Source organism: Cervus elaphus, chromosome 17, assembly GCF_910594005.1.
Source record: "Cervus elaphus chromosome 17, mCerEla1.1, whole genome shotgun sequence".
Classification (NCBI taxonomy): domain Eukaryota; kingdom Metazoa; phylum Chordata; class Mammalia; order Artiodactyla; family Cervidae; genus Cervus; species Cervus elaphus.
Genome location: NC_057831.1, coordinates 58649217 through 58663486, shown reverse-complemented (window position 1 = coordinate 58663486; position 14270 = coordinate 58649217). Strand labels below are relative to the sequence as shown.

At 49.3% G+C, this 14270-nt stretch overlaps 1 protein-coding gene across 15 annotated transcripts in view; it reads left to right on the top strand.

The window, feature by feature from the left end:
• Positions 1-14270, top strand: part of APBB2 (amyloid beta precursor protein binding family B member 2) — a 362842-nt gene that overhangs the window by 286158 nt on the left and 62414 nt on the right. For all 15 annotated transcript variants that reach the window (XM_043871222.1, XM_043871214.1, XM_043871219.1 and 12 more), the window contains 2 exons: positions 8948-9094; positions 11630-11757. In XM_043871222.1, coding sequence (XP_043727157.1) covers positions 8948-9094; positions 11630-11757 — 275 coding nt within the window. The remainder of the gene's footprint in view (positions 1-8947; positions 9095-11629; positions 11758-14270) is intronic.

The window sequence follows — 14270 nt, the reverse complement described above, 5'->3', positions numbered from 1 at the left end:
TGATCTTGCTCTGAAAAGTAGGAAAGAGGGAGAGTTAAGTAAGCGGTGCTCGCAGGCCCGCGGCCCCAGAGGGCGGGTGTCTTGTTCTCTGCTCGATTGTTCTCCACGTTGCAGACAGTCTGGGGAGGAACAGCAAGAACAGCCAATGTGCTCATTGGGGTCGGTGTAGAAATGCTCTTTGGGTCCTCCCTGGCTGCCCAGGCTGTTGCCTGGCTGAATAATGAATCAGGCTGACGCCTCGCTTCAGCGGATGGAGAACTAGGTCAGGCTCCACTCCAGCATCCCCAGGCACCTCTCTGGTGGAGCCCACCGAGATGCTGAATTTAGGAAGCATTTCAGTGTTTCCAGGAAAACCAGTGGCAGGTGAAGCCTAATTTTGTTTCACCCTGTGTCCATAATGACATTGGTCTACATTCCTGTGTATCATGACCACAAGCTCTGATTTGCTGAAGACTTCCCTGTGTGTTATGGAAACCACAATCTAAGGAAGATATTTGGAACCCTGAAAAGCCTGTGCATTTTTAGAACACGCTCTGAAAGTCATTTGAGGTCACAGCCCTTTGTTTATTACTGGCTGCCTTATTTCTCAGCAAAATCTGGACAGTCCTGTAGGCAAAAATCAGGTCCGCGCTGTTTCTGATGCAGTAACTGGGGAGGTGAAGGGCAGTGGACAGTTCCAGATTCTTAGGGAGACATCCCAGGATGTAGGCTGTCAAACGTGATGACTATATTACCTTAACGGCAGCCACCAGTATGAAGTAAAATCGGATTCTCTCTGTTTCTCTGCAGGCTGTATGATTATTCAAAAGGTCCTTCCTCATAGTCACATACAACAAGGCTACATATATTGTTTTCCCACCTGACCCCAAGAACACAGATATAAACAGCCTCCGCAGAGCAGCTCTGCGTAGCTCAGGCAGCCACGGGATCTCTGTGTTCTTAGGATGCAGGCAAGATGGGCTTGAGCCCCTGTCTCACATCCTGCAAAGTTCGTGGGTCCCCCCCCCGCCAGCACCCCCACCAGTTCTGCCCGTCACCTGGGCTTATGTTTCTCTTGTGTGGACTCCCAGTGCTCCACTCTTGAGGGCTTTGCCACCATTCTCCTCTGCCAAGCATTTACCCAGGGCCGGAGTTCACCCTTCCCTTCATTGCTGACGATGTCAGCCGTCTCTCTAGCAGGCTTTTGCTGGAGCATCAGGGATAATATAGAGGGGGCTTACGTTGCATCAGAAGTTAGTCACTGGTTTTCAAAACTGAGTGTTGGACTTCTTTCACCTTCATATGTCATCCAGGCACTGCCTGCCATTTCAGAACTTCCCCAGAGGCTCTCCAGCCCTTTCTCACTGGCCCTCCCCCATTTCCCTTTCTCCCCTGAATTCCTGATCCTTTCTCATGTAGAGCCGTCTAACCATTTTCCTCATCCACTTCTCAAAAAAAAGAACTCAGAAGCCAGCTACTCAGCTTTTTCTACCCTGAACACATGTTACCTTAATTGATGTCTTGATGAGTTGGGTACTCTGATTTCCAAACTCCTTGGTATTCTTTTAAAGTGTTTTGTATTCCCAAACCCTTTGGACAGCTTTGGATCCTCTTTGGATTACATGCAGACACACATGATCTTGGATATATTTGTAGGAGATTTAGAACTTCTTAAAGCCCATCAGTGGATCTGAGGGGTCTGTGGACTCTTAGGTGGGCTCATGAGATGATGGAGCCTGGGGGCTTTCTTCTCCTCCTTCTCCCCAGGCCTCGGGCCTCTCCCCATCCCCAGCCACCCAAGGTATAGCCGTAGTGATGTTTGATCATAAGTTGGAAAAAATGAAACAGAATTGACTGACTGACTGGTGGTGGAATTCCCCAGTCCTGATGGTTTTGACTGGGCTTCCCAGGTGGATCAGTGGTCAAGAATCCACTTGCCTGTGCAGAAGCTGAAGGAGACACAGGTTCCATCTCTGGGTCAGGAAGATCCCCTGGAGGAGGAAATGGCAACCCACTGCAGTCTTCTTACCTGAAAAATCCTATGGGCAGAGGAGTCTGGAGGGCTGCAGTCCATGGGGTCTCACAGAGTCAGACACAGCTGAGCGACTCTGTGCGCGTGCATGACTCTTTAGAAAGGGATCAGGGTGCCTTCCTGTTCAGTGGCTCTGTCTGGTCCGACTCTGCGGCCCTTTGACTGTAGCCCACCAGGCTCCTCCGCCTGTGGGACTTTTCAGGTAAACTGGAGGGGGCTGCCAGTTCCTCCAGGGGATCTTCCCAACCCAGGTATTGAACCTGCATCTTCTGTGTCTCCTGCATTGCACGTGGATTCTTCACCCCCTGAGCCAGAGACCTTGTGAAAACACCAGCCACTTTTGAGCATCCGCTTTGGGCCAGGTCCTGTTCTTAGCCTAAGGCTTCCCGTTGGTCATGCCAGTACCCCCAGGCGGTGCACACCACCACCCTCACTGCAACAGGTGAAGAGACTGAGGCGTACCGACGTTTAGCACCTTGGCTCCAATCACACCGCCTATAGTAGCCAGCGTGGGGTTTGATCCCATGTCAGTGACTGGAAAACCTAGGCCCTAAGCCCCTGTCCCACGTCCCCTGCCCCCGTACCACTGTACCTCACTCCTCGTGGTTTATGTCAGCAGAGCCGTGCGACCTCTGCTGCCACAGCAAGTGATTACACCCTTCCAGTTTCTTGAAATACTCAGAGCAGAGCGTTCGGCCCCTGAGGTTCATTGGTGTGCCTCCAGTACTTGGCGTGTCACAGTTGTCAGTAAATCTCTGTTAGATGAGTAAGCCCATCCATCCTACGAGGCTCAGCTCAATACCATATCCTTCAGTAAGCTGTCCACGATTCCGTCTCTCTGCGTTAAGACTCCCAACACATACGCGTGCCTCTCTGTCCCCATATTTCTCATTGCCATGCAGCAGATTCCTGCTTCATGTCTGCTCTACATCCTGCTCATTTCCCGTGTCTCCAGGAACCAACAGGCGCTCAATAAATGTTTACTGACGTGTATACACTACACAGTTGTTATTGTGCTGCAGCGTAATTGAGCTTAGTGGTAAGCACTTCCAGTAAATGAGTATGGATTAGGATTACACTTGCAGTGTAAACTAAATTGTAGCTTTTCTCTTGGATGTTCTTAGTTTTTTTAATATCTATAATTTAGTGTTGCTATCAGTTCTGGTATCATTGACTTTTTTGTCATCATCCTTCAGGACTTAGGCAGAGCATGAACTGTGTTCTGGGCGTCCAAGGCGCCGCTCGGTGGATTACGCTGGTCTGAGCGGCAGCGTCTCTGACGCCATGCACAGAGCCGGCTCAGCTGGCTGGAGGCGAGGCTTGCGTCTGACTGTCGCCCCATCGGCTCCCGTGCCCGCGTCTCTCCCCTCCCCCAGTTTTCAGCCAGTAGGCTCTCATCTCGCTTGTCCTCGTTAAAACTCCGGAGGAGGAGGAGAAGAAGGCCTGTGGGAGAACGGAGGAGGACATGAGAGGGTCTCCTGGAGCCAGAGAGAGAAGAAGGGAGCCTTTGCTGAGGGCCTGCAGTGCCCCTTCCCTGAGCGTCCTTGCTCACTTTGGGTCTCCTGGTGCTCTGAGCCTAGTGTTACTGTCCTTTTCCAACTGAGGAAGCCTTCAGGAAGTAGATTCCTGGAGGCTGAGCCACACTGATGGGTCTAGAGGCATGCGGACACATGACTGACGGGCCCCAGAAACCAAGGCTTGGCGCTATGTTCTTCCCCTCGACGTGTGTCTGAGGAAGAGGTTCCCCGCAGGCATTGTCTCTGTTACTGGAGGACTCTAACAGAAGGCGAAAGGGGATGTGTGTTTCCAACCAAGACACGACCGTTGGTTCCAGTGCAGGGGGGAGAGAGCAGGTGGGAGAGAAAGCAGCCCCAACCAAGAGCCGCATCCCGCCCGGTTCAGCCGGGACCTTGGTTCCCTAAACGCCCGTGATAACCGATGGCGGCAACGGGCCCAGCAGCAGACTCTGCCCAGCCCGTCCTCACAGTACGCGCAGGCTACTGTCAGACAGGGACTTCAGTGCCCTTGTTCTACAGGCGAGGAAACTGAGGCACAGAACCGTGAATGAGCATGCCCAAGATCACACATCGTAAGTGGCAGTCCTGAGATTTGAGCCTAGATCTGCCTTTCAGGATCAGCCGTGGGAACCAGCATGACAAGGAGTAAGGAGATTCTCCAAGTGTGGTCCCCAGACCTGGCACTTCAGCATCACCTGGGAGACTATCCCAAATGCAGGTTTGAGGGCCCTACCCTGGCCCACGGAATCAGAAACGGCGGGGATGGTGTCTGGTTTTCTGTGTTTTAACAGAGCCTTCTGAGTGTTTTAGCTGTGGCTGACATCAGTTAAACTAGAGAAGTCTTTAAAATCCACACATAAAAGTTAAAATTTATCGATAACATGATAAATGCTTATTGAGTTCTTATTATATGCCAGATATGCTAAAAGTCTTACCTATATTATCTCAGTCCAACAACAGTACTATAAAGTAGAGGTACTATTATTCTCCCCATTTTACAGATAAAAAAACTAAGTCTTAGAGACCGGTAGTGATTTCCCCAAAGTCTCTAGCTGGTAGGTACAAAGTCGTGACTTGAATCCAGATCCTCGTGATCTAGATCCTCCTGATCTAGATCTAGGGTACAAAGTCGTGACTTGAATCTAGATCCTCCTGATCTAGATCTAGGGTACAGTCCTTACCTGAACCAACCATTCATGACTCATTTTTACCCTTTTAGTAAAGAGCTATTGAAGAATGAGCATCAGAGTACAAATGTTGATTTTTTTTTCTTCAAAGTCTGAAAAAAGTGTTTAAACAGTCAGATTGGTTAGATATTTGATTACGTATTTGGATTGACTATTTTGAGTTCCTCCTCTTCTGTGAGTGTTTATTGGGAAAGCTGATTATATATTCATGATTTCCTGACTTGATGGGAAAGCGGTGGCTATAAACCTCCCTGGCCACACGGGGGCAGCACCACGTCGCGCGCCTTGCTCTTTGCCGCTCGGCTCTTGGGGAGGAAATGGAGCCGGCTCCTTGGTGCGGCTTCTCCCACGCGCGTCCACGTCCTCTCACTGTGGCCGCGGGGACCAGTGGTGGAGTTTTTCAGACCAGAAACTAAGTTACAACAGCCGAATGATTGAATACATACAGGAAATTAGTTGTATTGTGAGGACTGTTGTCTTTTGAAACCCATGCATTCTTGGACTCAAAGACAAAAAACAGCCGGTATTCTTTTTCACCTTCCTTAATGTTAATAAATTCTTTGAGTCTTCACAGACTATAGGATTCTGTAATAGGCTGTGTAAGAAGTGGGGAAATGTGTTCCTGGCTTCTAGTTTTGGAGCATAGCACCATCCCACAGTACTGCTGGTGTATTAGGGTGTTATCCCCTGTACCCACCCCCCAACACACACACACAGCCTGCCCTATTGAACCCATTTCCACCTGGGCATGTCTCATGCATATGATGCATTCAAACCTCAGTCTCTGTGCCAGAGGGTGAATTCACTGGAATTTTGACTAGAATGACTATAATTTATTATGCAAACTAGGACACTTTCGAAAAGAAAGGGAGCTGCTCTTAACGATTTTGCCAGAAAACAAACATAAACCAAAACCATCTTGGGGGTCATTGGAGCAGGGGGGTCACACTAATTGCAGATCTCCCAATCTCCTTTCATTTTCCCCCTTGGATGACTCCCTTCACGGTGTGTGCGGCACTGTGATCATTTGCACTTTCGCTCAGCAGTGCTCATGGTGTCTTTTCTACCTGTATTATGTTGTTTTCTCCTCGTGAGAACCCTCTGATGTAAGTATTGCTGTTATTCCCATTTTTGCAAATTAAAAACATGAGACTTTGTAAGTTACACTGCCAAGATCACAGTACCTTTAAGTCAGAGCTAAAATTTTAATTTAGGCTGTCCCTGCTCTTGGGCTGGGCTTCCTTGGTGACTCAGATGGTAAAAGAATCTGCCTGCCAATGCAGGAGATGCGGTTCCATCCCTGGGTCAGGAAGAGCCCCTGGAGGAGGAAATCACTACCCACTCCAGTCTTCTTGCCTGGAGAATTCCATGGATAGAGGAGCCTGGCGGGCTGCGGTCCATGGGGTTGCAAAGAGTCGGACACGACGGAGCACACATGCTCTTGGGCCTGATACGCTTGACTGTGTTGGCCTTTCTGACTGTGCTCCTGGCCTCCTGTGGGCCCAGCCCAGTTGGACTCTGCTCCTCCAGCATCAGCTCAGGCATAGGGCAGAGCAGTAAGAGAGAGAGCCCAGAGGTCCAGCTGCCTGGGCTGGGAACCTCGGTCCACCATTTATCAGCCTTGCGCTTCACTCTCCTTCCTCTTCTATAGAATGGATACAGTAACTTCGTATCAACCTGGTAGGGTTGAGGTGAGGATTAAATGAGTGAATATCTATAAGATGACTTCTAGAACTCCCCTAAGGGTGGGACCTGGTTGCCAGTAGAACCCACTGGGTTCTAAGGGGTGGAAACTTTCAGTCCCATGTCCATCCCCAAAGAAGGGAGAGGAGCTGGAGGTTAAGTTCAGTCACCAGTGGCCTGTGATTTAACCAATCACGCCCATGTAATGAAGCCTCCGTAAGACCCAGAGGACAGGACTCAGAGAGTTTCCAGGCTGGAACACATGTGGAGGTGGGGAGAGTGGTCCCTGGGAAGCGCATGGGAGCTCGGCACGCTTTCTCTGCTCCTTATCCTGTGCATCTCTTCCTTCTGGCTGTTGTTGAGTTATGTCCTTTTATCTTAACCCTCTGGGAGACAGTGGAGGACAGAGGAGCCTGGCGTGCTACAGTTCATGGGGTCGCAAAGACACGACTTCATGACCAAACAATTGCATCAGTGATCTAGTACATAAAATGTTTCTCTGAGTTCTGCTGGCCACTCTAGCGAATAAAGCGAACCCAATGAGGATGGTCCAGCAGAACATTCAAGCTGTAGCTGGTTGGCTAGAAGCTCAGGTGATAACAGGCTTGCAGTTGGCAAGTGAAGTTGGCAGGGGTGTGGGGGAGGGCATCTTGTAGGGCTGAGCCCTAAACCTGTGGGATCTGATGCTCTCTCCAGGTAGATAGTGTCAGAATTGAGCTGAACTTTCAGACACCCTGCTGGTGACTGAGAACTGCTCTTTGGCGTAGAGGAAAACCTCCGCACATTTGGTGAAGGTGGAAAAGGTGGGATTTTCCATTATAAGGTGGTGCATAACAATATCAAAATGGCACATTGGAGCCGGGAGATTGTGGCGTTGTGATTTTACTCACCAGGGACTACGTTGGGAGCCAACAAAGAAAAGTTACTGGGCTGCACGGCGCCGCCTGCAGGAAGCAGAAAATGCGTCTTTACAGGCATGGCCCTTGAAGTTGTGGGTCTTAATGAAACGTGGGGAGATGCGCTGTGGTGTCCTCCTGCGGCGTTTCCGACACGCCCACTCGCAGGATAAAGGGAGCAGGGCCTCAGAAGGAGCAGCCCCGGCTCCGGTGGCATCTTACCCTTGGGCAGTGTCTCTCCCACAGATACACATGCGCACATGCACTGTGAGGGCATCTCCCAGAACCTTTCCCCAGGGCCCGGGGTCCTGAGTGGCTTTTGCAGTTGTAGCGACGACCTTCTCTTTTTGGTGTTTCTATAAGAGGCCTCACGGGCACCGTCAGTGTGTGGGAGCTGTTCCATTCCACATGGGGTCCGCACCGGGGCCCAGGTACCTCTAGGACCTGAGGGTCCACATTCTGTTAACGTTTTCAGTATTTTGGTGGGATTTTTTTTTTTGAGAAAGTGATTAACAGTTCAGGATGGAGGCACCCCGTCTGGGAATAGGCGCTGAGACACAGGGAAGGTTAAACTGGCCTGAATGTGGCCACTTAGGGACACTTCGCTGCATTTCTTCATTTTGTCGTGAAGTGCAGTTTTGGAAACTTGAGAAGATGCTGAGAGGCAGCCTGCTGGCTCCACAGGGGTCTGGCACCTTGCTTGCCCCTCCTGTCCTGGGAACGTGGTCTCCTCCGTTGATGTGCAGCTCAGGAGGGGACCTGCATCACAGGTTGCCACGAGAGAGTGCAGTTCCAGCCACCTGGTAACCCTGGCGATTGACAGCTAGATAGATGCTGCATCCAGATTGCCCTCATATGTCCCATGAACTTCTCTGTACATTTTTGGATTTTTTATTTGTTGCAACATGCGTGTGATACTTTCCATATTTAAAAAAAATTGAATATTGAATACCTGAACTAAATTTTAAAAAGAAGATGAGGCGCATGATCTCAAGTTGAATACCTCTGAATGATAAAAGAATAAATTGCATTTGTGCTCTGTTTTCTTACAGGTTAATTATTCTGTAGACTTTTGAGGATTTGGTGCTAATAACAAACACTGAGATTTGTTATGGTGAACACACACCCCCACCCTCTGTTTTCCTTCATTTCTGGATATTAGAGAATACATTTTGCCCTATTAGAAACAAGTGCCAAACATGTATTTAATTCTTTCTCCCTTCTATTGTCTTTTCCTAGGTGCTTAGCAAGTAACAAATCTCATAGAGGTTACTCCTTGTGAGAACCCTCTGAGGTTCTTACTATTGAAAAATCCTGCCTGATACTAGATAAAAGATACTGATACTGCCAGACACTAGAAAAAAGAGCTTAGAAATGCTGAAACCCATTAGCCCTATCATTCTACTTCTAATAATTGGTTCTAAGAAAAAAACTGAACACACACACAGAAAGGTAGGCAAGAATATAGTTACTACTACATTTTTTAGTAGTAAAAAAGAGCCACAATTAAATTTTTCAGCAGCCGAGAATTAGTTATTAAATTCGATGACTGAATATTTTGTAGTCATTGAAGACACATTAAGCGCATTTTGTAGAGGATCTTGGGCTCCGTGTGGCCAGCGAGTAATCTCCAGTTCTCTGATTTCCTCCTAGTGTTTCGCTGTGCGCTCTCTGGGGTGGGTGGAGATGGCAGAGGAGGACCTCGCTCCCGGCAAGAGTAGCGTTGCCGTCAACAACTGCATCAGGCAGCTTTCCTACTGCAAAAATGACATCCGAGATACAGTCGGCATTTGGGGAGAGGTAAGTTACGGGTGAAAATAGTTCATGTCAGACTTGCTTGCATTCCTGCTGTGCCTCATGAAAGCCCAGAGCCCCAAGAGCCGAGAGACACAGTACTGAGGAGCGCTGAAGGTGTTTATTGGGTACCGGGGATATTCCACGCTCAGCCAACCATTCTCACTTTAGGTTATCAGCCAGCAGTGGTCCCTGGTTCTGTCCTGTAACATGGAGATTGTTGGTAGGGTTGACTGATGAAGACGGCCTCTGTTGCCTTTGTGAGGACCCAAGGAAATGCACTGTGTGTGTGTGTGTGTGTGTGTGTGTGTGTGTGTGGCAGGGAAGGGTGGGGTGGATTTGATCTCCCTGTTGGTCACGTCCTACAGAACGTATTTAACATGGGTGACAGTGTCAGCCCAAACCCTTTTAGAGTCTCTTAGCACCGTTGAGGTATTTGCCAGGAAGCCGCTGCAGGAGGAGTGGTTACCAGGCGGGGATTACGCTGGGGGCCACTCCCCACTGCGTCTGGCTGCAGATTTCTCTTAGGCTGCAGCCAATGACCCAGGTCCTGGTGGGAAAGGACAGAGAGAGACAGAAAAGGCTCCAGAGATTCCCAGTCAGCTCTCAGCTATCCGAAAGCACGTCGCCTGACTGGCCCCCGGGGGCCCCAGGACCTGCCCTGCTCACGGGGCCCCAGCTCCTCGGGACTCTGTGATGATGGAGCTCCTGAGCACGTGGCAGCCCTCAGCTGAAGGCGGAAAGAAGGGAGCCTGGCCTGCACTGGGGGGACTGCAACCCTCCCCTCAAGCTTGGCCTGTCCTCTTGGCTCTGCCAACCATCGCTTAACTGCTCACCGGCTACCCAGCCTCCGTGAGGTGCTGGGAGGCAGAATCTCTCCAGGACCTGCTTCTCAATCCTGATTAATATGCAGGCTGGTTAATTAGCAGCTGGCTCTTTGCCCAGGGTCTGGACACAACTGTGACCTTAATGTGTCCGTAGAAAGAAACCCTGCCCACAGCACGTCACGTGAGCTGCAGTTCCCCCAAAAGACACACTGGGGGCCGCTTCAGGTCTGAGGCGGCCTGCTGTCTGTTGCCCCAGGCTCTGTAGGGTCTGCAATTACAGCAGCCTGCACAAGTTTTATTTACTGCCGGTGCTCTCGCCTGGAAGTGGCTCTCTTCTCCTTTCGGAAGATTTCCAATCATCCTGGATCTCAGTTGTAGACGCTTGGCTTAACTAAACACTGGCGAGCGGAGGCATTGCAACACCCATGTCTGCCACCCCCGCGGCAGAGCTTATGTTCACTCTGAGAACCTGTGATGGGACATCGTTCTTAAAACCCAGACCAAGGAGCAGGTTTTCTGTCCCGCTTTGGAATTTGAAGATCGGCCAAGAAGCCTCACCGTTCTTCCCCGCCAGACCATCCTGGTGGAGAAGAAAGTGGTAACCCACTCCAGGATTCCTGCCTGGAGAATCCCCATGGACGGAGGGGCCTGGCAGGCTACAGTCCAAGGGGTCACAAAGAGCTGGACATGACTAAAGCGACTCAGCCTCGCATAGCGTAGCCTAGACCTCCCTGGCATCCACGCCACGGCATCTGGGCTGACCGTGACCTTCAGTGGACACAGCCTTTCCGTCAGGCAGCAAACATTTAATAATTTCTTAAAATGCCTGCGGGTTTGCAAGGGGAATGAAGTTGGATAGGCTAGTGTTCCTGCCCTCAAAGAGCCGTTAGTATGTGGGGAGACAGGAGACCAGAACCTGAACCGTGATGCTGGAAACCTCCTCCTCCCCAGTGTTGGTATCACCGCAGCACCGCCCCCCCACCCCCCATGGCTAAAGGCATCTCGGCCTCTGTGTCGGATCATGAGCAAGTCACTTACCCTGTAAGCCTCAGTTTCCCCATCTGCTAATTGGAGATAATAACAAACCAAGCTCTGAGGCAAGTGAGAGCGTTCATGAGCCAAGGAGGCTGAAGCGCGTGCTGTAACATCTGAGATGTCACAAAGGCACATCAGCAGAAGCTGCTGAAGCCCCGAGAAGTGTCACCAAGCCGTGCCTGCTGTTTACCGGGCAGATCACACAGATCAGAGGCGGTGTAAGAGCCGAGAAGAGACAGCCCTTGTTGTGGGTCCAGGAAGGCCATCACGGGGATGGCTGGTGGGGTCTGGGCAGAGGGGAAGGAATGGGGACAGAGGTTACAACAGGCCAGCCGACCCGGAGTTAGTAAGAGACCAGATTCTCCAGGGAACCTGCCATTAGCCTATTTTCTTAGAGTAAAGATTCAAAGTGTAAATAATTAAAAATAAGAGCCAGCTCGAAAGCAGGCTAGGGACACATTTCAGAGGATTTGGAGGAGAGAGAAATTAGGCATGTGAGGGGAAGATGAAGGATTTATAAATATTTTAATCAGGAGAGGAAGTTTCTCCCTTAAAAAACAAATTTCAGACCCAGGGGGCGATATTTTGATCATTGAACCGACATCCCTTGGTAGCCACAGTCGTCCTGAGGATGCACGGCTTTGTTCAGAAGGTAAGCGGTCTTCTCGTTGAATCCCAGGGGAAGGACATGTACCTGGTCCTGGAGAACGACACGCTGAGCCTGGTGGACCCCATGGACCGCAGCGTGCTCCACGCCCAGCCCATCGTCAGCATCCGCGTGTGGGGCGTGGGCCGCGACAACGGCCGGTGAGTGCGCGTCCTCCGTCACCTCGCCGGGTGGCCCAGTTTCAGCGCCAGCGCGGAGCCTTGCTGTTGCTGCATGTCAGTGTATGCAACGCGGCAGTGAGCCCTCGGCAGAGACGTAAACAGTGAGAGCACGTCTCTATCCCAGCCTCGCAATCCAGCTGCTTCCGCTCGCGGTCTCTGTCCCTCGGGCCTCTTTCAGCTCTGGACCCTGCCCCTGGTTCTGCCGGGTTCTCCACCTCCCCATCCCATCCAAGTTCCCAGCTCATCCAGACTCTCGGAACTCTGACCTCGTTTTTTTCCTCTTCTCTGCAGTCCGTTTTAAAGTAGAGTCTCAGCTATTTCAGATGCTCTGCTCTTGGTATTTTCTTCATAGAGGGCTTGTTGGAAGCGAGAGGTTGAACCGCCTCTAACCACGAGCTTTATTTTTTTTAATTATTCTATTGAAGTATAGTTGATTTATAATGATGTGTTCATTTCCACTATACAGCAGAGTGATTCAGTTACACGTGTGTGATTTTCATGTTCTTTCCATTGTGATTTATCACAGGATATCGAATATAGTTCCCTGTGCTATGCAGTAGAACCTTGTTGTTTATCCCGATCACAAGCTTTAGGTCATTAACTCATGCTCATCAGGAACTCCTGGAGTTTGAAGCTGGCTGAACATTTTTAACATTTGAAATGTCTGGTCATACCAACGTTCCATTCAATGTGTATTTTTCTGAAATCCTACTGAATGTTTGTCATTTCCAGCAAGTACTTCTTACTTAGATGTGTTGTGAATCTTTTTGTTCTCCAGAGTGACTGGAAACAGGGAAGTTCTGGTTTTCAAGTACCTGTTCTAAGTAATAAAGTGGCAGGTATCACAGACATCAGACTTTGATACTTTATTAAGTAAATTAGGCTGCATGAAATGCATCTAACTCTTGAATTATAATTAATCTTTGGCAACTCTCAAGGTGCCTGCAGATCTCCTAGCATTTAGGGACAAGCTGTAGGATGATTTATTACTTGGTTGAAAATGGACAAGAGCATTGCGGAAGCTAGGGAAATCCCAGATGACAGAGAGATGGCTCTCTGGAGCCTGTGACTCCATTCCTGGGTTTTCTGGTTTATTGGGTTGTGTGGTCCTCTAGGGGGTTCAGCCTTGGCTTCACCCAGCCTCAGGCAGGAGCAAATTCAGTGGTGTTTTGATTCAGTTCCAAATGCTAAGCCTGAAAGGAAAGTGGATAAGCATTCATCAAAGAACAAGCATTTTTGCTGGAACCAGACATAGAGATGGTCACAAAAGAGGGAGGTGGAGTGTCCTTTGATGGCTGATTGGATAAGCCTCCCTGGGAGCACGGCTGTATCTGGAGCGTTTGTGACAGTGATGATCCGCGACAGCGGTACCAGGTGCTTTGAAGGGAGTGAGTAGCTCGATTATGCACCCACACCTGTCATTCACTCGCTTGGCAGAGCCGGAGCACTGAAATTAAAGGAAAATACGTGATGATGTTTGTACATATTCAGAAATGTTTAGCCTTGATGGAAGAGTGTAAGATGCTTGATCCCTCCCTACTTCCTATCCTCCATGTTTGTTTTTAAGACAGGAGCCGAGATGAAGATCATTGTATGCATGTCCAACTGGATGGGGCTGTGTTTTCTTAAGGTTGGCTTTTGAGTGGATTTCATCAATGAGGTTTTCAGGTCACCCCACCTCTTTAAGGCCAAATGCTGTCTGTTCAGGGTGAAAAATATGATTCAAATTCCAGTAGACAAAATTATTCAAGCCCTGGGTTCAGTTTCTCTCGTGTGTGAAATGGGGGTGATAACAAGGACCACACGGCATGTGTACGTTTGTGCCTGTGTGTATGTATAGTAATTGGCATGGTGATGGGGATATAGAAAATGCTTAATGCATGTTAGCTTTGGTTTGTTAAAGCAACATCCACTCAGAGAGATAGCTAATTACATGGTTTCCTTTCAAAGACAGAGAGGGTGAGGGAGGGATCGGACCTCAGGGAGGTTTTGAGTGCAGTTTATCATTTGATAGCAGAGGGCCAGAGGCTGTTCTAGATGTGGTGTTCAGTTGTCCTACAAAGTGGAAAGAACTCCCCACCCCTCCACTGCACCCAATGATATCGGTGTAAATTAGGTTACCTTGCCTTGGTTATGTTTCTGAAACGTGCACTGAGTTACTCATGGTTTTTAAACCCCTTCTTGTTCTTACTCAATGTTAGCAGGTAAGTGTAATTTAGAAATACACTGAGGGTTCCACATTAGCGTTCAGGACCTCAGAAGCTCCTATGTTGGTTGGGGGCCCTTGGGCTGGGCTGCTTTTGGAAGCAGTAAATAAAAAATATGTCTATCAGGGAAAGTTTCAGTTTCTCCCCATTGCAGTTTTCATTCTCTGAAAGAAGGAACCTCTGTATTCCTGATTATTATTCTTTTTTTTAAAGATACTTGGTTTTGCTTTTGATTCCTTTTTTTCTTTTTTTCCTTTACAGCAATTTACAAGAGCAAATTCAATT